Raw genomic sequence first — 26,924 nt, forward strand, 5'->3', positions numbered from 1 at the left:
ACGGTGTCTCAATATTCCGTGGACTTCGAGCTACTAGCTACTACGTATTTTTATCAAAATAAGTTCATTGCACACAATTTTCCTCTATACCATAAAGTAACTAAAATATTTTAATTAATAATTTTATTATTTTATATTTTCTCTATGCTAAAGTGCTTTGTTTGTCTGTCAGAGGACATCGGGACTTTTAAAAAAATAAACACATTTTTAAGATACTTTAAGAACCGATAATTTGAATGAGATTTGGAAATGGATTTGGAATGCCTATGATTTGCGCTTTATCATTTGTTTTTTTTTGCCGCGCTTGAGTAATTCCAGACAAAGAGTAAATCCCAAAATCCCCGCTTGGGCCAAGGATTTAGGCTCCCTTACTATGCTATGGCCCTTCTATGGGTCACACCATAGATAGGAGGTGAATGGATCAATGAGTCTATAGTCTATAATCTGTGGTTTGCTAAATTTTTAAATATCCACAGAAGAAAAACTTGACCTTTTTTCTGTTAATCTGTGGTAACAGGGTATAACCTAAAAATAAATTTATTGTTTGATTTTTAAGAAAAGAACATGGAAAATATGGAAATTACATTTTTTAATTAATATAGTGGCTGCATTATATATATAAAAGAATATTCTTTTGTGACTTAGTTATTTCACTAATAGACTACGTACTGGGACTATAAATTCGCCATGTCTGAAGCCGGTGTTTGCAAAATTAAAACTCAGTATGTTGAGATTTTTTTGAATTTTAATTATATTTAATTACCCATTTATTAATCCTTCTTAGATACATTTTACCAGAACAAACAAGAACGGCAAATTTGAATTTAGTGTCGGAAGAAGATAAAGAAAAGCTGAAGAATGATGAGACTTCACTAAATATAGAACCAGAAGCTAAAAAACCACGTTTATCGAAAAGTGAAAAAAAGAAACTCAAAGGTCAAAATAAAAGCAGAGGTCCGACATTCGTATGTGACAGAAATAAGGAACTATGCGATTATTTTATACATGTTGCTGATGAAGAAGAAATTCCTGCATGCGAGAGAAATAACTGTCAAAATATACACAGTATTCCAGAATACTTAAGCATTAAACCCCCAGATATACAAGAAACTTGCTATTGTTTTGAGACTTTTGGTAAATGCCCTCGTGGTTTAGCGTGCAGGTTTGGCAAAATTCACATATCAGAAAATGGTAGAAATATTATTAATAAAGAGAAATATGAAATATATAGCAAGTCAGAACCTTATACTAAAAATCAGCTTAGTAAGGATGTTCAGTGGTCTCTTAGAAAGAAGACATATAATTTTGACTTGAGTGAAAAACTAATAAACTACAATGATTCGCTTAAAGAACAGGTAAATAATATTTCTTATATCTATATAAAATCTTTTATTCTGAACATACTTTGAAGAATCAAAACAAACAGTCAAAACCAAAGAAAACTTATGGATCAGTTACAGATGAAGATATTATCACACTAAAAAATAAGGAAAAGAAAAAGATAAACTGGAAAGATAAATTGTACTTGAGTCCTCTCACAACTGTTGGGAATTTACCATTTAGAAGAATATGTAAGGAATTTGGTGCAGATATAACTTGCGGTGAAATGGCTATGTGTTCTTCCCTTTTACAGGGTGCTCCACAAGGTAAATGTTTTAATTAGGTAGATAGCAACCAGAAATAATACAATAATTATAGAGTGGGCTTTGGTCAAACGTCACCAATCTGAAGATATCTTTGGTGTTCAACTATGTGCCAATAATCCACATCTACTCACAAAATGTGGACAGTTATTACAGCAAGAGTGCGAAATTGATTTTGTTGATTTGAATTTGGGATGCCCAATCGACCTAGTTTTTAAGCAAGGAGGAGGTACTGCTATACTAATATGATGACTTGGTAAATATTATGTAGTGTTTGTTTTTAGGTAGTGGTTTGTTGAATCGGAATAAAATTTTAGAATCATGTGTTAAGAATTTAAGCGATGTTCTAACAATACCTATGACTGTAAAAACAAGAACTGGAGTGTATAAAGATAACAGTGTTGCACATATTTTGGTAAAACATTAAATTAAAATAAATTTTGAATCTTTTATAATGTTATTTCACAGGCCCCTAAGTTTAGAGATTGGGGAGTTTCACTAATAACAATTCATGGAAGATCTAGGGAACAAAGGTATACAAGATCAGCAAATTGGGCATATATTCAACAAGTTGCACATTCAGCCTCGCCACTGCCTGTATTCGGAAATGGTGATGTTTTAAGTTTTGAAGATTATAAACAATTTAGAGAAGAAGCTCGAGATGTTCAAGGTATCATGATAGGCAGAGGAGCCCTAATAAAGCCTTGGATATTCAATGAAATAAAAGAACAGAAAATATGGGATATTTCCAGTAAAGAAAGATTTGATATTATTAAAAAATATGTCAATTATGGATTAGATCATTGGGGTTCAGATAGTAGAGGTGTTGAAAATACAAGAAGATTTCTATTGGAATGGTTATCATTTTTGTATCGTTATATTCCAGTAGGTTTACTTGAATGCCCCCCTCAGAAAATAAATGAGAGACCACCATTTTATGTTGGGAGAGATGATTTGGAAACATTAATGGCCTCACCATCTGCATCTGATTGGATTAAGATCAGCGAGATGTTGTTAGGTACTGTCCCAAAAGGGTTTCATTTCTTACCTAAACATAAAGCTAATTCATATAGTTAAATTAGTTTTTATAATCTATTATTCTGTTTGATACTATAAATAAATAACAATTATTACTAAAAAGTCTAGTATTATTTATCTTTGATGCCTTTTTGGTGCTGTAGATAATCAAAAAGGTCGTTTAAACCGCTAAATTCCGTCCTGCCTTGAGGCGGATCATTTTTAGGAATCTTTGGTAGTATACTTCCCATTTTTAGCCGAAACTCCTCCAACTAAAAATAAATATTAAAATTACTGATTAAATAATTTCATCAATATAAATTAGGCACATTATGAGCTCCTGATATACACCAGATTCCATAGAACAATAATCCACAACCAGTCACTGCATATAACGTTCCCCGACCTAGAGCTCGGAGCGCTAAATGTGCCCCAGTTTCAGGTACTTCCCGTGTAGGAATAAAACCTTTGTCAAAATATACAGGGTCTTGTTTTTTTGCAGCAACTATTGTTGCTCCAAATCCAACTATTGCAGATATTCCAGATACTGCGGCTAGAAAAAATCCAGCTGTAATTGAAAAGTAAAAGTTATTTTTTAAATTATACACGAGCTTAAACAACATCACCTTTCATTTTAAATTCTTTTGAATATCGGGGTTGTTGAACCAAATCGATATCATTCTTATTACTCATATTAAATAATAGTTATATATTGGTATTTAACTTTACATTCCTACATTATATTTTTCAAAATATTTTTTTAGGTTAATAATAATACACATGAAATTAGACGCAAAAAAGAGATCTTCTTATTGCAATATATGGATACTGCTGCTACAGTTCATATATCATATAAAACATATATAATGCAATAACCACAGACGCCAAAATTTGTGGAACACGTTTGATCTAAAACTTTGAAAGTATCATATATAAAAAAGATAAAAGATCTAAAATTTGTTTTTCTTTTAGGTTAGGTTTTGTAATCTACTGGATTTCTTTGAGTAGTGTTATTTTTTAAAAGTGTACGTTTTAAATGTTTGTGAGCGATTCATAATTGTTTTATATCAAGAAATGGGGTCTTTAGTTCTTGAAGAGGCCTTTTCCACATGGAAAATGTTCGATGAATGTGTTGGGGAGCTTGAGAAAACCGGACTCTATTGAAAGAAATACAATACATAAATTAGCAAATATGGTAATGTCTAAAGAGTTTTCGAAAACCTTTTTATACTATAAAGAACCAGGAATTTCCATTGGAGACTATGAAAGCATTGTAGATAAATATCATACTTTTACTGCATGGCTTTTACAGCAGTTTTTCTATTTTTTAAGCTGTGATAATGATGAAATAATAGTTGATGCCCAATTAAGTGTTTTGGATAAATTGTCAAAGACACACTTACATATTTACGCTAACTTTACTAAAGAATTCTGTAAAGCATTTGATATTTTGTGTGATTATCAAAAAAAACCTCAAAATAAAATAGAAATAAGAATTTTCAACATGAAGAAAAATGCAGACCTAGAACAAAAGCTAAATCTCAAAGAAGCCTTTATAGAAGTTACCAATGAAGTGGTTTGTTTGAATTTAATTGAGAAGCTGTTGAAAATTTTAAAGTTCATATTGTTGGAAAGCATCAAGTTTTACAGTGTAGACCATTATATTCACAATACGCTTGACAACCTTTTGTACCTTTTAGGTAACAGAAAATGTGAACTTTTTATATTTGAGATCTTTATTGAATTAATCACTTTAAATTGCCATTGTAATGATTGGGATCCAGAATTAGAAAAAAAAGTATTGGCCTTTATTTCATTTTTTGAGCAAATGGTTTTTGACTATTTTTTTGACAAAAATCCAGCAAACATTGATAAAGGTTTATTTGAAAATATTCTTGAGAAATATATCACCTGTTGTAAGGATATGAGTTGTCACATAGCAACCAAAAAGACCACAATACCAAACTGGATTATTAAACATTCCGTAGAGTGTGCAGGTTGTATCATACATCCTTCCGATTATTTACTTAAAATATCCTTTGAAGAAGTTGATAATGTAATGCAATTTATATTATGTGGGAATATTGATGAGAAGACCTTAGCGAAAGAATTATTAAGTGAAAATAACAAATATGTATTAAAACAGTTTAAACGACAAGTGCTAGAAGAAATTTTTGAGCACTTGCAAAACAAAGTCCTGATTAATGAAATTGTTTTTTGTAATATATCTAAAACATGGTCAGAGTTTCATACAACCTTTAGTAGTTGTTTGGATAATTTAAGATGTACAGAAGACTATTGTGAAATGCAAAAGAAATATATTCAATTAGATGGAATTATTGAAACGCTAATGGATGTTATTTTTAGAGTCAAGAAACAATATGCAAATAAAAATAGTATTCCGGTATTTTTTAATGAAGATTCTACACACATTGTATTGAAAATTATATCTAATACAGCAAAACATTACCAAAATTGCAGAAAGTTCCTAGATCCTTTGTTATTCTTAAGAAACTTGATTAAGTTACTTGTAATGTCACAAAATCAAAATATTGATATTATTTATCATCTTGTTGCAAGCCCGTTTCTAGTACCGTTGTGTTATAAGTCGGAAACATATTTTCCATATAACTTTGAGGGAAATTTTAGCCATAATACTGTAAATTACAAATCAGATCTAAAAACACTTTATTCGTGCCTTAGAAATGATACAAATTTAAAAAAACATGAGTTATTTGAAATTTTAAATCAGTTTTTCAAATGGATTTCAAGTGGATTATTACAGCTTTTGAACCAAGCTCACATGAAACAAATTGAGCTATTGCATCTGAAAGTTTTGAAAAACATTCTCAATTCAGAAGACGCCCCTTTGCTATATCAGGTATAATTGAAAGTTTAAAAAGAACTAAGATCAACTCAAATGGACCCCTCATTTCCCACTTGGTCATGGAATTCAGGTTCATATATTAATCTACTACACAAAGAGTTTCATTAATTGTGGTAATTTTATTATACCGAGATACTTACATATATTATAGAATATTTTTACTACTTTCTTACATACTTTTTTGTGCATACTTTAGAGTTATTATATTATTAGTGCACATAGAACTATAGGCTTGGTTCTGGCCTTATTCTCCGCTGGTGCTGCCACCATCGGAGAATACTGTAAACAGCGGACTAATGTGCACTTTGTTTACCCACTTGTTTCGTCAAACCGCTTGAATCCATTTTAGCTTTTGATCAAATCGGTGTGAGACACCGTGAAGCTATAAAAAGTTATTTCGGGAGAGTTGAATATCCGGGAAAGTTGAGTTATTGGATGTTATTGCATCCAACAACCAGGTAGTTACGTCTTCCTTTACGCGTTTACATTTTTTCGGCGGTTTTAACATTTGAAATTGCCACAACATAACGCGACGCCCAGTTCGGGTTCTTTTTCACTTTATTTTTACTGATCGAAACAGCGTTACATCACAAAAACTCTGCACCTGATTTATAGTTAAACACAGTGTTTTATAGTTAAAATAACTGCACTAATAAAAACTAAAATACTTAAATATTATGACAAACCCATGATTTTAATATTATTTCAAAGCGATCGACATAAACGGCAAAGAGACTGCGTGAAATACTTTAGTCGGGCACTTAATTTCTGTCGTATCGAGCGCTGAGGTCGAAATTTTTAAAATCAACTGAAATGCACCAAGTCTATAATAAAACACTTACACAATTCTAATTACTGTAAACTTTCTTTTTAACATTTCATAATTTCCTATAAAAATATAAATATTAAACATAATAAACCATAAGTCCTGAAAGTGTCACCACACATGTTTTTTAGTCTATTTTTTTTAAAGAATCCTCACAATTTTTATTGTTAAACAATATTGAATTATTCCATGATTAAGGAGTAAATAAGGCTTGTACTTTTAGGTCAACCTCATTAAGCTTATTAATATTTTTTAGGTGATAGATAATATACCACTCTTATTGAATATTTTTTCGAATACTGAAGAATTATTATCAAACATTTTGTTACTGCTAATGTCTTCCTCGAAGGAACAGATTCAGCACAAAATTCTGGAAGTAATCCCAAAGATTTTATGCATATGTTCAGGAAGTATCTTCAAATGTATCAAACAAGGGCAAATAGAAATAATCTGTGAAAAATGCGATTTAAAATCTGACACGCCAGAAAATATTAGCGTTGAGGAATATTCAAAAGATGAACCAAATATTGTAGTTATACAGGTTTCCAGTAACAAGGTAGACTTTTCTTCTATAAAATCTCACATATTGAAGCTTGTACTACGTTATCTTTTGGGTGACGATTTTGAGCTCCAATTACATGCCTTAAATTTGTTACCTTACTTATCAAAACATATTGTAACATTTTATAATCCTGATACAACAAGGATTTGGATTGAGCTTGCTGGTGATCCTAAACAGGAGATTCGAAAAAAACTCGCCGAAATTATATGTAACACTATAAAAAATGGTCAGGTAAGATATGATTTTTTTTCTTTCTACTAATCTATAGTTGTATATACCGTATAATAAAAAAAGGGCTGACTTGGAAATGACGACATAATTTTACATATAAAATGACAGCAATCTTAATTTTATAGCCATCGTTGACGCCATTTTTTTTTCGATCATATTGTATAGGATAGTACCATATGATCGAAAAATAAATGGCGTCAAATGACCGTCGACGATAATTTTGGCGAGGTCAATCTCTAGACATCATTTACTAAGGATTGACATGAAACTTGTCAAAACCTTGCAATAATAATAAAAAGATTGAAGAAGGATTGAACGTTTCCAGATACACAAATCTATTTTCAAAAAATATTTTTTCTCAAATATTAAACTACAACATTTAAAAATTATTTTTACTCATTATAAAAATAAATTTCAACCTTCTTGAGGACAACTGGCTGTAAGCGCCATTAAAAAATATATGACCTCGTCAAAATTATTATCGATTGTCATTCCCCGCCCGACTTTGACATCGTTTTTTTTTCTTCGATCTTATTATCATTAGTAAACTATAGTACCGTATGATCGAATAAAAACGGCGTCAGCGATGGCTATGAAATGGCAATCAAAGACATTTCCCATATAAATTTACATATAAAATGTCTGCGATCTTCATTTCATAGCAATCGCTGACGCCGTTTTTGTTTTTTCGATCATGATCATACGGTATCTGCTCTATGTATAGTCTGTCCAACGGGAGGATCCCTGACAGTGACAATTGTGCATATCATTTTAAGCTCCGCCCTTTAACTTGCATTTACTTGACGATTGTTGCCAACTTACCGGTTTCCTCGCTAGATTTACCGGTTTTTTTCTCAGGTTAGCGGCATCTCCAATCGCAATAATCTCCCTTTCGGCTATTCTTGGCATTTAAGTCACTTAAATGCTTAAAGTAATATTAGTAGTATTAATTATTATGAACATTTTAAACATAAACTTTTATTATTATAAGATTTTTTGAGGTTGGAGCTAGTGATGAGCAAATGCAATATGACCCTCTTGGTCTGGGTCTTGCAATCTAATAAGCATTTTTGCACTTGTAAGTCTTGCACGTTTTCAACAGATTTTACTAGAGGCAGTGTCTGCGTAAGAAAGTATTTAAATTCATTATATTATATAAATTAATTCTATTCAAGTAGTTTAAAGTCAATGAAACTTTAAAGAAAGAAACAATATTTTGACTATTGCAGCTTTCCAATAAATTAAAACAATAATTTCGTTTAAATAATCTCGCTCATCACTAATTGGACCAATTACACCCCAATAAAACCATAGACCTTAACGCAATTTTCTTTTTAGTTCAATACAACTATTTCCAAAGAAGCGAAGATTAAAGTAATTGAGGTAGTCTGCTCTACCTTATTGAAATTAACAAAGAAATCATTGAAATATTCCGATTACGATCTCCAAAACACTGTATTGCAAACAGTCACGGAACTTGCAGATATTGAAGTTGATTCAATTAAATTAGAATGCATGAAAATCTTTCTCTACTTTATAATGATTCCTACATCAAGTCAGACCTATATAGCTATAAATAAATGCATGAATTTATCAAAGAGGGATTCGTTGGGCAGAATGCAATTATATAGGCACAATATAAAAACCCTTTGTGACGTTATCGCTCACCTGTGTAGTGTCAATCAGCAACTTGTTCAGTCCTCACTTCAAGAGAGCCTCTTTAAAATTTCGGTAGTGTTAGGATATGATGGAGTTAAAGAATATCTAAAAAGAGAGGCAGAGAACTTGCTCCCATTTTTGGTAGCTAAAATATTAAAGAATTCAAATATTCCAAAACTTATTATTGAAATGGCGAGTATTGTCGAAGCTGAGGTTTCTGAACTATTGTCTTTAAATTATGGCAATATATTTCTACATTTATATTTGGGAGATATGGATGAAAAACAATCCAGAGAGTGTTCAATGTTCGTAGAAAAATTGACGGGAGTCACTGGTAGGAAGTTGAGAAAACGAAACTTTAAGGTAAATGAAAAATAAAAAAAAATTGTTTGTAATGTGTGCGCATATTTGAACTGAAACTTCTTACTTCCGTTTGTCTGTCTGTTCCTCTGAGGACTCCATTCGGGTACCTCTATCCACGTGCCGAGTTTAGTTGCAAACGACCCATAATTAAGACAAATCCTGGCGATTTCGTCCATTTAGAGGCATCGGTTCGAAACGTCGAGGGCGTCATTCTGTAGCCTGTCCCCAATTATGTTGAAATCGACCCACATTTTTCTTCAGTATCAAATCTCTTCTTCTTCTTCTTCGGGTTCCATCTCCTAATGGAGGTTGGAAATCATCATGGCAATTCTAAATTTGTTAACGGCTGCTCTGAATAACTGGTTTGAAGTCATTCCAAACCACTCTCTCAAATTCTTGAGCCATGATGTTCTTCTTCTTCCTTGGTTCCTTCTGCCCTTTATCTTTCCTTCTATTATGTTCTGCAGTAGGGCATATTTAGGTCCTCTCATTATGTGTCCAAAGTACTCAAGTTTTCTCTTTTTAAGGGTGTTAATCACCTCTTCGTCCTTCTGAATTCTGCGTCGCAGTTCTACATTTGTAACCTTGTCAGTCCATGCAATCCTCAGCATACGCCAATAACACCATCTTTCGAATGCCTCGAGCTTCTCCATGTCGGCCTTTTAAAGTGTCCAAGCCTCATAGAGTAGAGTTGCAAATATGTAACCAATTAGCATTCTTAATCTAAGCTTTAAGTTGATGTCTCCACTGCAGAGACATTTTTTGAGTTTTACAAAGGATGCTCTTTTATTTCAGCTGATTGATCCAAGGTTTCGGTCAACCAACTGCCTAGATATTTATATTTTTGTACTCTCTCCATAGGTGTATCATCAATTAGAACATTGGCTTGGACATCCCAAATCTCTTCAGTATGTCACAAAGTCCCACCCTGATGAAGTTGTAAACGAAACGTCGTATCCAATTGTGCAGGGTGGGACCGTGTGCACCGTCGCTCACATAGTCTATCCACCAAATTTGATCGCGACCGGTCGACATCAACTTTTGACGTTTTTTACGTCAAAACTAACTGTCACAGTGACACGTATCGTACACGGCCAAGTGGGCTTTGGTCCAATCTGTCGACATACCAGATTTCATTTAAATCGGACGATATTTTGATTTGATTTATTGATGATGGGGTTTCGTAGAGCACAAAACGTTGTCAAAATGCCACGATAAGAGCCGCATCTACCTTCCGAGTTTCATCCCCCTAGCTCTCATAGGCCCGAATTACGACGCTCTAAGATCGTTACCACTTTTCCTCTCGCAGTCTCGTGTGTCATGGCCTTCAGTTGTTACACCCATCGCGCGTAAAGAAGTTTCACTTCAAAAAATGAACGATCTATAAAGAATATATTTTATTTTAGGTTATTCTGAATAAATTACTATTAAACTTCCATGAGAAAAAAAGCAGAGTCCTTAAAATCTTAAGATTACTTCTAAATGAAGATTCTGTAAGCCAATCTACGTCTATCGAAGATTATATTCTACCCTTCTTCTTGGCCTTTCTTTTATATTTTGACTTAGAATTATCATCCGAATATTCAAATAAAGAGAACATTCTCTTAAGTTTAGCTGATTTGCTAACATTTCTTGGACCGAATAGAATAATGCCCTTAAGATTCAAAATTCTGGCAATGCTGCAAACGTCAAACTACATCAAATATCCCGAACTCACCTGTACTGTATGGAACTCGTTTATAAAGAGCTGTGATATTGAATGTCTTGGACCTCACTTAGCCACCATTTTTATATCAATGATGCCGCTTATTGAACAATGCCCATCACAAGTCAATATGTTACTCCAGTACCTAATAGTGGAAAACGAACACGTTCTTAGAAACAATATTTCTGATCTGTTTTTTGTAAACAATTCTTTTCTGAATTCATCTATCACGACTATAGTTAAAAAGTATCTTAGAACTTCTGAAAACTTTTGTTTGAGAGACAAAATAGAGAGGTACTTGAAATATATCAAGCATGATAGTTTGGAAGTTAAGATTCAAAGTCTAAAACAAATTAAAATCAGTTTGGAACGGAATAGGGAAGAACTGGACCAAATGATTCTGGGCTATAATGGAATCGATTCCATTATAGTTGAATTAGTTGATGTCCTTACGATGGGCTGTAGAGAGAAAGATGAAACCTTGAAATTAATGTGTGGAGAAGTTTTTGGAGAGTTAGGAGCTATTGAACCTAGTCATCTGCCCAGGAGGTACATAATTTGAATGTACAGAAAAGGCATAATTTCATATTTTCATAGATAAAAAACAACATTCGGTTTTTTTTCTGGTTACTATGTCTCAAATTGTATTGTATTATCTATGAAAATATAAGAACCTGTTTACCCTGTACCATATAGCGTTTTATCCATTTTATATTTTTACTTTTTATTTCATAGATATGCTAATTGTGAAAACTCATTTACCTTCTTTATGAATGAAGATACATTTATAGAAAGTGCCCTAACTGAACTGATTAAAGCATTTCAAACTGACAAAAATGCTAGAGTAAGTTTGGAATCTCTATTTTCTATACAGGGTGGTCCGAACTCTTTTCCGGAAACTTCGGCAGCATATTCTGCAGATAAAAATAAGTAAAAAAATTCTTATAAATGTATGTCCTAAAATGTTTAGTTTCGGAGATACAGGGTGTAGAAGTTTCATTTTTATTTCAATTTTTTCCAAATAATTTAAGAAGTAACATCAATATTTGTATGAAAATTGGTTTCTAGGAGTTTTTTGAAATTAATTTTGATGTCAATATAACTCCTACTTGTAGAGGGCGCCACCTACATTTTTTTAACTGGTTTGAAGAGCAACAACTTTTCGGCCATACCTGTATAAAACTACTGAGTAAAAAATATACATTTACGACGTTTTTTACGTAAAAAAAGGTGGAATAGACATTATCAATATCAATCATCATTGACATAAATTAAACATGTTGACTAAATAGTTATTAGACTGAAATCATAAATTTGAAATGTTTTTGTGTCAAGAGTTCAACAGAAACTGTTTTATCATCATTTTTTCGCCGAAAAGTTTATGATTAATTTAAAAAAATAAAAATTTCCCAAATTTATTATTTCAGTCGAGTAACTATCTACTCAACGTGTTTATTTTTTGTCAATAATGACATGTATGACTATTTCCATTTTAAATATCTTGAGAACGGTTGCTCGTAGCAATTTTTACCGAGAGACATTTTTCCCGTAAAAAGTCACGGAAATGTATATTTTTTCACTTAGGTACGGACGAAAAGTTAGTACTCTTCAAAACAGTTAAAACACATGTAGGTGGTGCTCCCTATCAAGTTTCTCATGTCAAAAACTCCCAGACCAATTTTCATCCAAATATTGACGTTGCTTCAGAAATTATTTGGAAAAAATCGAAATAAAATTGAATCTTCTACACCCTGTATCTCCGAAACTAAGCATTTCAGGACATACATTTATACGAACTTTCTTATTTATTTTAATCTGCAGAATATGCTGCCGAAGTTTCCGGAATACAGTTCGGACCAACCTGTACGTTTTTTTTAAACTGGTTATTTATTTTAGAATACTGATAGGGTTGCTTTAGCTATTCAAGAGATACTAAAAAAATATGATATATCTCCTAATGACACTAGTCTGCGCAATTTCATGTGGAATGGATTTTCTGAAGCTCAAAGAGAAGTTATGACTCCTCTCCTTTCTTCAAAGTATATTTGTGTTGAAAAATTTGTTTCATATCCTTATCCCTTGTACGGAAGCAATGCTGGAGCCAACTTCCAATCTTGGCTGTATAAGTAAGAACTTATAGAAAGTAAGAAAATTATTTGTTGATAAAAATGACTAAATTTTGTCTTTGTATTTTAGTATCACATCTAATCTTATATTAACCTTACCAGAAGACCAAAAATCCTTACTACAAAATTGTTTTCCTAGCATGAAAATGGACAAGAAAGTTCTGATGCATTTTTTACCGTATATTTTACTACATTCGTTGTTAGAAAGCTCTAGTGGATCAGAGACCCATTGTTATACAGAATTCCAAACAATTTTAAATAGTTTCAATTGCAACAAAGCTGTTGCGGACGAAGTTTTGAATGTATTTTGAATTGAATAATACCGTTGATTGAAGAAATAAGAAGATGCGCAACCTTATGGGCGACTTCGTGGCGCAAAACCTGTCCGAGATGTAGCTGGCGATACCGTCGCCGCTAGTCAACCTGTCCGAGATTAGTTTACGCCGTTGCTTAGCCATACGCCATAGCGTTGTTTAGCCGTACGCCGCTGCGCGATGATAGTCGTTTACAGCGCAGCGGATAAAGGATACTGTACCGTAGTTCTGGTTTCAGTCGACAGAGAGAGTTGTTGCCGGAGACAGTGTTGCCAGAACTACGGATTAATCCGTAGATTTACGGATTTTGGGTACAGTTCGTTGATAATACGGATTTCCTACCGTTAAACAATTTAATATAATATTTTATGATTAAACAAGGAGTGGCGTCAGAGTTGACTTGGAAATGAAGATCGCTGTTATTTCATATGTAAAATATTATGGTAAATGTCAATAGTCGTCATTTCCAAGTCAACTAAACGACTTGATCTTACAAAATATTCAGTTTATTCTATGTTTAACACGAATAAATTTTCAATACATAAAGGCGGATTTTTCACCCAAAGATATTTTCGTCAAACGTATTACACATATCACACATTTTAATATGGCAACACTGTCGCTTTCAGTTTTGCATCGTCTTCGATATGCCTTCTCTAGCCGAATTAGAGAAAATAAGTGTTTTATGCGTTAGCCGTAGAACGAGTAGAGGCTCCACCGTACAGCACTTGAGACGTAACGGGAAATCAAATCAGCCTTGTCACGAATTTGTCCATTAGGTTGCGTATCTTCCCAATTCTTTCAATCAACGATAATACTTAAAAATATGCTTTAAATGAATAATTTTAGACAAAAGCGTTACAACTTCGTGGATCGACTCCTTCAGTAACGCGCGATATAACTGGCGAAGACAAAATGCAAATGCAAGCAACCAGAGTTGTTTTTATTTTGCTGGATTTTCTGGATAGATGGCTTAGAGAAAGGCATTGGTCTAAAGGGTATAATGCAGAAACAGACGCAAATTACAAAATTATCAGAAGGTATGGTCACAGTATAAAGTCACTTATAGATCTTTTACGCAAAGTATAAACTACTGAACTAAACTGATAGCCTTTCCCTATTACCAAAGAGTTGGACTTGACTTAAATTTCAGTGAGATTATGAAGATCATTTGATTTTTTTAGTCTCCCAAAGACATAAAGTTTGTCCAACGAGAGAATACATGCCACTGACAGTTATTTGTCATTTTAATTCAGAGGTAAATTGTATTTTCAGTCATTTTTTGGATGTCGTCTGTCGAAATCTTCCCTAACTCGTTGGACAGACTTTGGCCACTTTATAATATTGTCAATATGTAATACATAGTTTTGGATTGCAAATAAATATTGCAGAACGCTAAATTGTATTACAATTTTTGTTTAAATACGGAACTTCCAAAATACATTACTTATTTGATAGAGGAATGATTTTCAATTACTACTATTTTTGGTGCCTCATTTTAAATTTTTGGTTATTTACACTTTTTTGTAGATTTATGAAGAAATTTTGTAAATTGAAACTAGCAAAATGTAATTACAATTGTGGAGAGTATTCTAGAGCACTGATGTACTTAGAAGATTTTATAAACCAAAATCCATCAGAAATATCAACGCAGTTGTCATTCTTGGCAGAAGTAAACTTCTCCTCCAATTTTTGTAAATAAGTCCAATACAATAAACTTATCTTTTCAGATATACGCTCAGTTAGACGAATCTGACGGAGTACTTGGTGTAGAACCATTTCAACAAGCCGAGCCCTCGCTAGAACAAAGAATTTTGTCTTTGGAAGTTTCAGGAAAGTTGGCTGACGCAGCTGCTATTTATGAGCACATGCCTAGACCTTTGAAACTTCAACACTTACAAGTAATGAGTTCTGATAAAAAAAAACATATCTTAATATCATGTATACAAAGTGGCACACTGTTCCAAACAACCTTCCTCTTAAAGTCTATCCTCCGAATCAGGGGTGATTTCGACGACAATATACAAAAAATTACAGAAAATACAGTTTTCCTCGTTTACCTGTAAATTTAATTGACAGACACAACTGTCACTGTCAGGTATTCCCTCGCTGGACAGACTATATGTTTCATGTTTGAGTTTTAACTTTATTTTTGACAATTACAAATTTCAAAAATTAATTACGTTAAATTAAAAATATTTTTGTTAATATGGATGACTCAACTTTATTTCGAACCACACGACGTAGTCAATGTACTTTTATAACTCGTTTTCTAAATGGAATTCTGTATAACTTTTTTCTTGGTGGATTACTTATTAGTGATTAATTATAATTAATAAAGGTTTTGTAAAATATGATATAGAAAAAATTACAATATACATAGGTCCAATTTAAAAAATTGAAAAAAAATATATTTTTTCATAAATTCATAAATTATTTTGTACGTCCTGTAGCATTTAACTGAAATATCTTTACATATCTTTTTTTTTTCATCTCTATAAAACTCTCTTACGAAATTTTTTTTTTCAGTTAAACACTCAAAACAAATTTCAAAATATATAGAAGATATAATCACCCTGTATACTGTATATTCGATAATAACTTTAAACTCTATTTTAATATTCCCTAAAACTTCTATTTAACAAATTTGTCAGTACTTAAAACAAATAAAATACAACAGTTTTGTCAGCGTGTTTTACAGGGTTTCTCCTTTATGAATTAAATCTTTGTATCTCTACAAAGATTTGGTTTTCACACCACTATTCTACTTTTTTATGAAACTAAAGATGCTACACACAGATTTGTCCTAGTCCCCTTGATTTCTGAAATACAGGGCGAATTAGAAAGTGTTGCATTTTTCGACCCCCCTCGTATCTCTGTTATCTTATATTATCTTATTGACAAGGTGAAAACTGAGTACCGTAGAGTGTTTTATGTAGAAACCAGTAGCGTAATTAATTTTTCGCTGGGAGCTGTCATTTTCTAAATATGACTGAAACTTTTTTTTTAAATGTTACACTCTGTATATTATTTTTTAATTTTATTTCCCTTGTTATGTGCTTACTAAAAATATAATATACTCTCAGCTCTTAGCAAAAAACTAGTTACGCAGCTTGATTCTACGTGAAAAACTCTATGGGTCTTAGTTTTCACCTTTTAGATTATTATAGTTACAAGATAACCGAGATACGAGGGGAGAAAAATGCAACAATTTCAAATTCGCCCCGTATTTCAGGAACTAAGAGGGCTAGGACAAATCTGTGTGATACGAAAACCGCATCTTTGTATCTCTACTCATAAACCAGAAACCCCATAAAACAGACGAAAATGGGACACCCCTTACAGGGTGATTCTCTAACTTGTAATAAATCTGTTTTTCCTCTAAACTTGAATATCTGTTTTTTCGGAAATAATTGCAAAAGAAATCAGATATCTTCGATTTACTGAATTTACTCCATCACCCTGTATTTATTTATTTAAAGGGCCTAATTCACTGCTATCTGGACTTGGACAAAGTAAACACAGCACTCTATTTTGCGGAAGGTGCGCTTGATTTACAGCCCGAATTTGGTAACATGCTTTTGGAAGTTCAAGCGGAACCATTATGGAGATTAGGAAAATATGACGACTTGGAGAACCTCCTTAACAAGCCCGATCTATTAGAAAACAAAAGCTGGGGAGTTCAAGTCGGTAGAAGTTTAGTTTACATCAAAAAGGGTGAACGGGATCTGTTTAAATCAACGCTGGAGTCGATAAAAAGGCAGCAGGTTGAATCGTTTGGTTCGGCAAGTTTAGAAGAAGGAGCATACCAGCACGGGTACAATTACATAACTCGTCTCCATTGTCTTAACGAACTAGAACAAATAGAAAAGACCCTTTCCGAGCTCTTTCTCAAACCCAACGATAAGAACTATGCGGAAAAGATAATGAAGAAACTCTCCTACGAATGGCAGCTGCGAATAAAAGTAGTGCAAACGAGCGTTCGGATTTTAGAGCCTCTGCTATGTGTTAGAAGAGTCGCTTTGAATTTGGGAAGGGAAATTGTCAAGAAAAAAGTACCTCAGGCGGTTACGTTCTTTGACGGATTGCTTGGCGAAAGTTGGTTGCAAAGTGTTACAGTAGCTCGAAATGCAGGGGTAAGGAAATATTTTTAGTACTGTTCATATTTGCGTTTCAGGTTTATAGTAATTTTACTTGTTAAAACAATCTTTTTTGTTTTCTTTTAATAACTGAGGTTCAATCAACTGACATATTAGTGAGACAATCGAAGTTATTTAACCTACAAAACATATAATTAGGTAGTCTAGGGTCTTTTTGTCAGCCTCTCGAATATTCTTCAACCTTCCACGATTGTACGTGTCTTCAACTCAGTGACGTTTAAAAATTTGTAGTCTCGGAGTCACAGATAACAGCCCTTATTATTTTCTTATTTCTTCTTCCTTGCTACGCAATTTGCAGTTGTTTAAACAATATACTGGGTGCGTCTCAAAAGTGGCTCACCCCTATAACTTTTTTATTTTTTCAGATAATAAAACGAGATTTAGTATGTTAGTATATGATATAAATTAGGATTGATTTACGTATTCAGTTGTTTTTGGCCACTTTCTGTTTCACCGGAAATTACTACAACTTTTGAATTTTAAATGACACTCTCGGTATTTTTTTTACTTTATTCGATAAAAGATGACACTCTGAATAGAATGTCAGATCATATATGTCAACTTTTGACATTTTCGCATTTATTTGAAATTGTAACATGGGGTTCATAACTATAATTTGACTTGAAATACCAAGTATGTGGTACCAAATTATTCGTAAAAATGCTTTTTCCAAATATGCTAATGAGCCACCCTGATTCCATTTGAAAAATTGCGATATGATTAAAAATACGATTTAGGCATCTTTTAACCGGTCAAGACAAGACACAAAAAGCATTAGACGATCAAATTTATTTTTCCAAAGCTAATACGATTCTTTTTAAGTAAAAATGTCAAAAGCTGACATATGATATGTCATTCTATTCAGAGTGTCATTTTCTATCGAATACAGTAAAATATACTGAGGGTGCCATTTAATTTTCCAGACTTTTCACAGTGAGCAAAGTTTTGTCACATTTAGGGAACATTAGGAAACAGTTACGTATCTGCGTTTTATTGCTTTTTATCAGGCACAACAAGGGCCTGGTAACGTATCAACGACATCACCATTCCACACATTTCCTTTGAAGGAATAAAATGCTCACTGGATTGCCCGTCCATATATCCGGAATCTAGTATCGCTTAACTTTGGTGATCGATCGGGAACCGGTGTAGCCGTAGTTCCTCAACTTTCACATTCATTTAATACACTATGTGTTTTTTTGAATTGCCGTTACAAAAAAAAAATGTTTGCTGTTATTGACAACTCAACAACTATGTTAACTTGAATATTGTATTATATAGTTATAGATACTTAAAAAATTTCAGGTACATCAACAAGCTTATACCTACGTACTTGATGCTGAAAAATACGCCCCTCCTAAGTTATTCATAGAAAAAGCGAAATTGCATTGGTTAAGAGAAGAGCATGAAGAAGCTTTGATAACATTAAAAAGAGGTTTAAATATGTATATTCCCGATAATACCAGTAGCCAAATCATAGCCAATCTCAGCTTAGATAACAAGTAATATTTTATATTTAACTTAAATTGCATTTCATTGTATTTTAATATTTTAGGAAATTATGCGCAGAAGCTCGCTTACTTATAGCAACATATAATGATGACATTTGTAGCGTTGATGTTGAAGTTAATCTTCAACAATACAAAGACTCCTGTGAGGTTTATAGAGAATGGGAAAAGAGTCTTGTATGTTTATCATCATGTATTTTAACAATTTATCTTATCCTGTATAATTTCAGGTTTGTTTAGCTCAGTATCAAGATCGTATTTTTCAAAACTATTCAGATGAGGATAAAGATAGCAAAAGTGACCTGCAATTGCATATTGTAAATAATTTTGGAAGATCTCTATATTACGGGACAAATTATATTTACCAATCAATGCCCAGATTATTGTCTATATGGTTTGATTATGGTACGAAATTGTTTGGTTTAACGAATCGTGACGTCAAAGAAGAAAGACGGAATTACCTAGTAAAGCTGACCAAGCTTATTGATGGATTCCTAACGAGACTGCCATCGTTTGTATTTTTAACATCATTTTCTCAAATTATTTCGAGAATATCTCATCCTCAAAAAGAGGTCTATTTGGAGCTGAAAAATATAATTATAAAACTTTTGGAACATTATCCTCAGCAATGTTTATGGATGATTAGCTCAGTAATAAAGGTAATAAGTAATAAATTTTAAATATACCTACTCTCCAGCATACAAAATTCCGCCACCCTAAAAGTTTGACTAAGTTTGATGTTTCATAACTTTTTATTTTTTAATTCGATTTTCATGATTATGGTATCGGTGTGAAGATGAATTTATTGGCATTATTTTTTATTATTTTAATGGCTTATATTCTTCGGTTAGATGGATTTATACCGGGGTAAATCAAAACGTTGTTTTTGCAATAAATTCAAAACACCCTGTGGAAAAAATGAGAGGGCATTTTGGATAAAAAAAAACACTTTCCTGTAATCTTAGATGTATTCCTAACATTTAATTTTTTGAGTTATCCCGTTATCTCTATTCTTTTATGAGCTAAATAAAACACTAAATCACCACAATACATTTGGTATATTGTGGTGATTTAGTGTTTTATTTTGCTGTGTAACACCAAATGTTCCAACCCCCAACTGTAATCTTTTATAAGCTAAACATTTTTAAGTAAAATATTAATTTTAGAGATTCTTTTATTGACAAAAGCAATAATTTTATAATAATTTTAATAGCGTGTAGTTATTCTTTCTTGGTCTATAACTTGATGAATATCAAGTTATAGATCAAGATAATAACCGTTTACAAGAGCTAAGGCTAGCCATAGCTCTTGTAAAGCTTGTGGTAGAATAGGACAACGACGAACAGCTCTTTTAAGTTCATCGCACAAATGTTCGATAGGATTGAGGTCGGGACTACAAGGAGGCCATTTCATTCTTCGTAGTCCAACCTCATCCAAGTACTCGTTAACTACTCTTACTCATAACTCGTTACCCCGCGCAACGTGGGACCTGGCATTATCATGCATCACTATAACGTGATTTCCAATGCAAGGATCAAATGGAACAAAATGGATCAAATGGACAGAACGTCGTTTATATAATAAATAAGTTGGTAGACATCCTCAATATAACGGTGGGCATTGAGAGCTCCATTTTCAACAAATTCAAGATTGTAAAAATATCAGTACTCTATTGCAAAACACGAAGTTTTTATATACCCCGGTATAAACCCACCTAATCGAAATATATCGGCCATTAAAATAACAAAAAAAATGCAAACAAAATTTATTAGTGATGAGCAAAACTGTTATTTTTAGATAACAGTTGAAACTGTTATAGTTATTTATAAAAAAACAGCTTAAAATAACAACCTAAAAATATCAGGTTTCTTTATTTTATTGCTAAATATCTGAAAAAGTATGAGGCGGTCACCGCCAGGCGTATTGACGCAGTTGCAAGTTGCAACAATGACGTGGGTAGTATTTCCAGGGTGTCAAAACATTTCTAAATATCGATTGTTATCTAAAATACCTCTCTAAAAACGGTGGTTGTTTACAAATAAGCGCTGTTTACAAATTGCGATATAAAAAAGTCAAAATGCCGCCACTCGTCTATACCTATACATTCGGATCTACCTACGCCCTGCCCCTCGATCCGCCTGAATTGCGTAGTAGTGTACAGGGTGCATCTCACTCGATGGGCAAGAAGCTCTTAGTTATGATTTTACCATTTGCGGTCAAAAAATAGCAATATAAGAAAATGTGTAGTATATCCTTTATAAGTAAACCAACTACACATTAGAGTTCGAATTAATTTTACACTTAAATTTGCCAAGGAGAATTTCTACTTAGGTATTTATTCTGAAAAATACCTAAATATTGAAACTTAATAACTAAATACTGAAACATACAGCGCCATAATATCTCGACCTTCGCCCGTTATGCTCGTAACAGGTTGAAAAACAATGTATCTAAAACAACTGATGCGTTATCTCCAACCTGTTTCGAACCTCCATCGACAATCGGCCGATGCAGCAGCGTTACTTTCCCACTCCGATTATCTCCACCGCCGCCTGTTATGCTCGTAACAGGTTAAAAAATAACGTATCTAAAATGACTGCTTATTTTCTATACGTTATTCTCCAACCCGTTGCGAGCCTCCATCGACAATCGACCGATGCAGCAGCATTCCTTTCCCACTCCTGTTATCTCGACCGCCAGGCGTTATGCCTGCAATCTTTCAAAAAAGCTGCTTCTATATCCTATTATTTTTAAGCTGTTGCAAGCCCAACACGACTTCGTTTCACGAACGGTCGATCTCTACGTGTCGTTATTTTATATCTGTTATTTTTTAGAAGTAGTAACGGTTACGTTATGTTATTTCTAAATAATTGTTATAAAATAACAGATAGTTAAATAACAACCCATCACTAAAATTTATCTACAAACTAATATCATACTCATAAAAGTCGGATTACAAATTAAAAAGTTATGAAACATCAAACTTAGTCAAAATTTTAGGGTGGCCGAATTTTGTGCCGAGGAGTTTATTTATTATAATATTAAGTCCTCAAAAGTTTGTTGAAAATGTTGAATGCTGTAAGTATTTTTTTTTCTTTTCTATAGTCAAGTTATCCAATAAGGGTTCAAAGATGCTCAGAAATTCTAAATGATCCTAAACTTAAGATTCACACAATGCCAAAACTAATTAAGGATTTTACCAGTTTGGCCGAAAAACTAATCGAATTATGCAATAAAGACATTCCCCAAGATGTTAAAAACATTAATGTCAGTATGTTAGTTAGATCGCTTCCAAGGTAAAATTTTCTATCTCTATAAAAAAAATAGTCGATTCTAATTTTGTGAAAATTTTAGAATGCTAAATAAAGGAGATTTCAGCGAAATAATGATGCCTACTCATAAATTTAGAAAATTAATATTGCCCAACCCCGACTTTAAGAACTCTCAACACAACCCCTTTCCAAATCGATACGTTTATATCGCCGGCATTGAGGAAGAAATGTCAATTTTAAACAGTTTGCAGAGACCGAGGAAGATTAACCTAAGAGGATCCGATGGAAAAAAGTTAGTATTAAATTTGCATTTGCATTGTTCTGCTAATCTTTATAAGAAGTATACGATCGAAGAAAAAACAGCGCCATAGTGGCCTTTAAATGGCAGTCACTGGTTTTCTGTTTCACCGTTGTCGTTTTTTTTTCATATGTTGTCTCTAGTATACCGACCTGGTCATCAAAACTGCGTGGTCTGAATTTTAACGTATACACGTTATATCGACATCACTGTCATACCTGTCATACGACAGTGATGTGGATAGCTTGATGGAAAATCAAATGTATTAAAAAGAGACAAAAGTTGGGTTGATACATTTCTTCTATGCGGTATTGCCGGATTTTGCATCAAAGTTTCAAACCGCACAAGTAGGCGTTTATGAAAAACGTTACATCTAGGGTTGGAACTTTATTTTTCACAATTAGTTACTCATTTTACTACAGCTATAATAGATTCTTAAACAACTGACATGAGACATCTGTTATTTTATTTCTCGCACGAATCGGCAACACTGTATGCCGCCATATTTATATCTGTCGTCTGCATTAAAGTACAGACCACGAAAATAAAGTGACCAGGGCTAGTATATTTAATTCTGCTATTTGAGTCTTAATATAAATGTCTTTTGAACTATTTTAGATACACCTTTATGTTGAAGCCTAAAGATGATTTAAGAAAAGATTTTCGTTTAATGGAATTTAACGATATAGTAAACCATTTGCTACTCTGCGATCCTGAAGCCAGGCAACGCAGACTGAATATAAGACTATATTCTGTAGCGCCGCTAAACGAGGAATGTGGTCTAATTGAATGGGTGCCCAATTTACTCGGCTTAAGACCGGTTCTGTTGAATTTGTATCAACAAAGAGGTGAACATATTTCTTGTAGACATCTAAGTGCCTACAATATATTTTATTTGTACTTTTTGAACGTTGAGTTACTGTTAGTTCATTTATAGGTTTGGGAATGAAAGCAAGAGAAATTAAAGAAGCGTGCTGTAGTGTTAAAGATCCTTTATCAAAAAAGAGGGATGTCTTTGTCAATACATTGCTTAAAAAACATCCGCCAGTTTTGGGTGATTGGTTTAGGAAACATTTTCCAGATGCGCAGGTAACATTACCTATACAGTGCTGGCATGTTTTGCAATTGGGTCGGTATTCACATGTGTGGAAGTGAATCGCGTAGGGATATTATTAAGTTGGAGTGAGAAAAATGCGACGCTGTGCTGTTGCGGCGTTGCCACATTTGTCGGTGCGCGTTTCCCTGGTCGAGAGGTGTCCGTTAAATTAATATTCCATTAATTAAAAAATATCGTTATGGTGTCCATTTTTTAGGGTTTCGTACCCACAAAGGGTTAAAATGGGAACCCTTTTACTAAGACTTCGCTGTCCGTCCGTCCGTCTGTCACAAAGGTCTATCTTATGAACCGTTATAGCTAGACAGAAATTTTTACAGATAATGTATCTATGTTGCCGCTATAAGAACAAATACTTAAAACAGAATTAAATCAATGTTTATAAATAAAAAAGTTTTCACTAAACATTATCTTTTAAGTAAGAATTTTACATAGAATATTTCAAGTCCTCGGTGGCCGCGTGGTTTAAAGCGTTAGTACTTTACGCTGCTATGACGTTGGAGCCGTAGTAAGTCAGGTTCGAATCCTAGCCAAGGCGACTTTTTTTTAATCGTTTTTTTTTTTAATTTTTACATATTTATTTTTACTTTTGACATATTTATTATTGATTAATACAATTTTTAATAGTGTTTCTTCATTTTTTTTAATAACGTCATTTTTTCAATCATATTTTTTAAACTGTAACACAAATAAATAGCAAAAATATCAAGAAAATCATAAAAAATTGGGATTAATTAATTATATTTTTATTTAAAAAATATATAATAAAGTAAAATGGTTATATTTTATTTATAGAGTTGGTTAACAGCAAGAACTGCGTATATAAGAACAACAGCTGTTATTTCTATAACAGGTTATATATTAGGATTGGGTGACAGACATGGCGAGAATATACTGCTGGATTCCACATGTGGTGATGTAGTTCATGTTGATTTTAACTGTCTCTTTAATAAAGGTATGTATTATATTTAAGTTTGATTTTTATTGTAATACTGGCGAGCATATAATATTATATTCCCCTGGCAAAATATTATATTCAACAGACAACTTGTAAAGAATGACAAAAACAGTCTGTTTTAGTATTAGACCGGCAGACAATTCATTTGTCAGGAGTGTCACATTTTCTCGTTTGCTGGACAGCCTGTATATACATACATACTGTCATTACTCGCTGACGAGTATTTGACACGCATCAGAAGATGGTCACGCAAGGCGTTTTCTTTCATGAGCTTTTCTGTGACTGAATAGTCCGATACGTGATGTTATCTGTCTACCGCACTCCGGACATTCAAAAATCTCATTGCTTTGTTGCCTCTTTACTTTTTGGTTGTCGCTGTTAACTGAGTTTACAATTCTTCTCCTTTCCATTCTGTTGTGAGCTGCTTCTTCCCACTCATTCTGCTTGTTAATCCCCTTTAAGTTTTCGTGAAAAATATCCTTGTACCTTTTGAGTTGTGCACCCGGCCTCCGCTTACCGTCTACAAGCTCACCGTAAAGCAGAGATTTTGGTATGCGGTTTTCTTGCATTCGGCATACGTGACCAGCCCATCTTAAGCGGGACTTTGTAATCATGACTTCAATACTCTCGCTAGTTAGCTTTTTCAAGGACCGATACGTCTGAGACATGATGAAATCATTTGATTCTTAAGAGTTGTCTAAGATGTCTCTGTTGCAACTTGTTTAATGCGTTCATGTGTCGGCGGTATGGCACCCACGTTTCGCTTCCATATAACATGGTGGGAATTATTATAGCTCGGTAAACTGCAAGTTTCGTTTTTGTGCTCAAGTCATGATTGTAGAAAACCCTGTCTTTTAATTTCCAGAATGCTTTTGAGGCGCTGCTAATCCTGTGCTGAATTGCAGAGTCGATATTGGCCTTTTCCGAAATCAAACTGCCGAGGTAATTGATTTCCGCTACATATTCCAATAGTTCTCCGATTTTTATAGCATTGTTGTGATCTTCCGGGGAAGTGCACATGATTGTAGTTTTATCGATGTTCAGCTTAAGTCCCAAAGCTTTGTATGCCCATGTATATGTGTTCAACAGCCTGTATATGCATGTACAGAGTGTAGTTGCCAACTTAATGTTATCTTTGTATTGCCTATTATTCAACTTATCCTATTTATCCTTAAATTTTACAACATGTGGCAACCGCGCTAACCGAATCTTTCAAACTCACTGCTATCGTCCAGGGAATGCTAGCATTCACTAGTAAAAGTTGGTTTCAAAAATAGCTGTTGAACTTTGATAATTTTATTTAAAATTGCTTTTTTTATGTGTTTATTGAACTGTACAAGCGAGTTTAATTGTCAAATATATGTGCCTTGGAAGTCAAAAAATTTCAGACACTTCAAAGAGGCGTACGCTAACTGTCGCTTCCGTATGGCAAATTATTCTGCGCAATCATTGTAACAATTTTTTAGGTGAATCATTTGAATGGCCAGAAAGAGTTCCATTTAGGTTGACTCAAAACATGGTCTCAGCAATGGGACCTCTGGGAGTTGAAGGTGTGTTCAGAAAATCGTGCGAATTCACGTTAAGGGTTCTAAGGTCAAATGCGCCAACATTGATGTCTATCGTAACACCTTTCGTCTACGATCCTTTAGTTTCTTGGCCCAGGCATGTCGCAGCCGCAGCACAAAGCTCGGAGAGAGTCAATGAACAAGTAAAATTCTTTGTATTGATATACAGATAATATAAATGTTAATTTTGTAGGCATTAGAACATATAAAAAATATCGAACTTCGACTACAAGGTAAAGTTAAAACGAGAAGCCGTTTTATGTCTCAATGTTTATCAGTGGAAGGACAAACTGATTACCTAATCAAAGAAGCTATGAGTATAGATAATTTATGCCAAATGTATTTAGGTTGGATGCCATATCTTTAGGCTTTAAATATGTTCGTAATTTTGTATTTGATGTTTTTTTTACATATATTTTAGTATTGTTTTTTTTAAATACATTTTTCATATTAAACAAGTTCTTTCTATCAATTTTCCTCTATCAGATAATAGTAAGTTTAAATTTAGAAAACTGAAAAAGAGCCAGTTATTTTATGCAGGGATGCAAAAAGTTCACAACACATAAATTTTTTGTTATTAAAAAAAGTTTAGGGGAATCATCTCTTAGGCGTCTTTGTTTAAAAAAGTGGTCACCTAAAAGGGGAAATTAAGGGTTCGCTGAATGACGACAGTGGCGCTAATAAGCAATAAGGGATAGAATTTATTCCATAAAATG

The 26,924-nt window shown here is 33.2% G+C and overlaps 3 protein-coding genes across 4 annotated transcripts; 2 read left to right on the forward strand and 1 right to left on the reverse strand.

Annotated features, from left to right (window-relative positions):
• The first annotated feature begins 525 nt into the window (after positions 1-525).
• Positions 526-2,783, forward strand: LOC115875405 (tRNA-dihydrouridine(47) synthase [NAD(P)(+)]-like). Its single transcript, XM_030890853.1, has 6 exons — positions 526-722; positions 785-1,355; positions 1,412-1,646; positions 1,699-1,872; positions 1,928-2,058; positions 2,112-2,783. Exons 1-6 carry the CDS (start codon positions 688-690, stop codon positions 2,718-2,720), a joined length of 1,755 nt encoding a protein of 584 aa, XP_030746713.1. The 5' UTR covers positions 526-687; the 3' UTR covers positions 2,721-2,783.
• LOC115875406 (transmembrane protein 242) lies at positions 2,712-3,440 on the reverse strand. Its single transcript, XM_030890854.1, has 3 exons — positions 3,287-3,440; positions 2,990-3,228; positions 2,712-2,932 (listed from the first exon to the last, which is right to left on the reverse strand). The coding sequence occupies exons 1-3, from the start codon at positions 3,351-3,353 to the stop codon at positions 2,792-2,794; spliced, it is 447 nt and encodes a 148-aa protein (XP_030746714.1). The 5' UTR covers positions 3,354-3,440; the 3' UTR covers positions 2,712-2,791.
• Positions 3,441-3,655: 215 nt separating this feature from the next.
• LOC115875404 (serine/threonine-protein kinase ATR-like) lies at positions 3,656-26,651 on the forward strand. Of its 2 annotated transcripts, XM_030890852.1 has the most exons (22): positions 3,656-3,855; positions 3,993-5,541; positions 6,630-7,166; positions 8,505-9,188; positions 10,595-11,442; positions 11,629-11,737; positions 12,790-13,019; positions 13,090-13,321; positions 14,183-14,373; positions 14,864-15,005; positions 15,064-15,234; positions 16,816-17,469; positions 18,799-18,995; positions 19,049-19,178; positions 19,232-19,660; positions 22,107-22,297; positions 22,356-22,565; positions 23,190-23,419; positions 23,509-23,660; positions 24,481-24,640; positions 26,110-26,351; positions 26,402-26,650. In XM_030890852.1, exons 2-22 carry the CDS (start codon positions 4,165-4,167, stop codon positions 26,573-26,575), a joined length of 7,290 nt encoding a protein of 2,429 aa, XP_030746712.1. In that variant the 5' UTR covers positions 3,656-3,855; positions 3,993-4,164; the 3' UTR covers positions 26,576-26,650. The 2 variants fall into 2 exon arrangements, with proteins under 2 accessions (XP_030746712.1, XP_030746711.1); XM_030890851.1 differs by having other exon boundaries at positions 3,656-5,541; positions 26,402-26,651.
• Positions 26,652-26,924: the final 273 nt, after the last annotated feature.

Source organism: Sitophilus oryzae, unplaced genomic scaffold, assembly GCF_002938485.1.
Source record: "Sitophilus oryzae breed Bouriz unplaced genomic scaffold, Soryzae_2.0 scaffold_1385_pilon_pilon, whole genome shotgun sequence".
NCBI lineage: Eukaryota > Metazoa > Arthropoda > Insecta > Coleoptera > Curculionidae > Sitophilus > Sitophilus oryzae.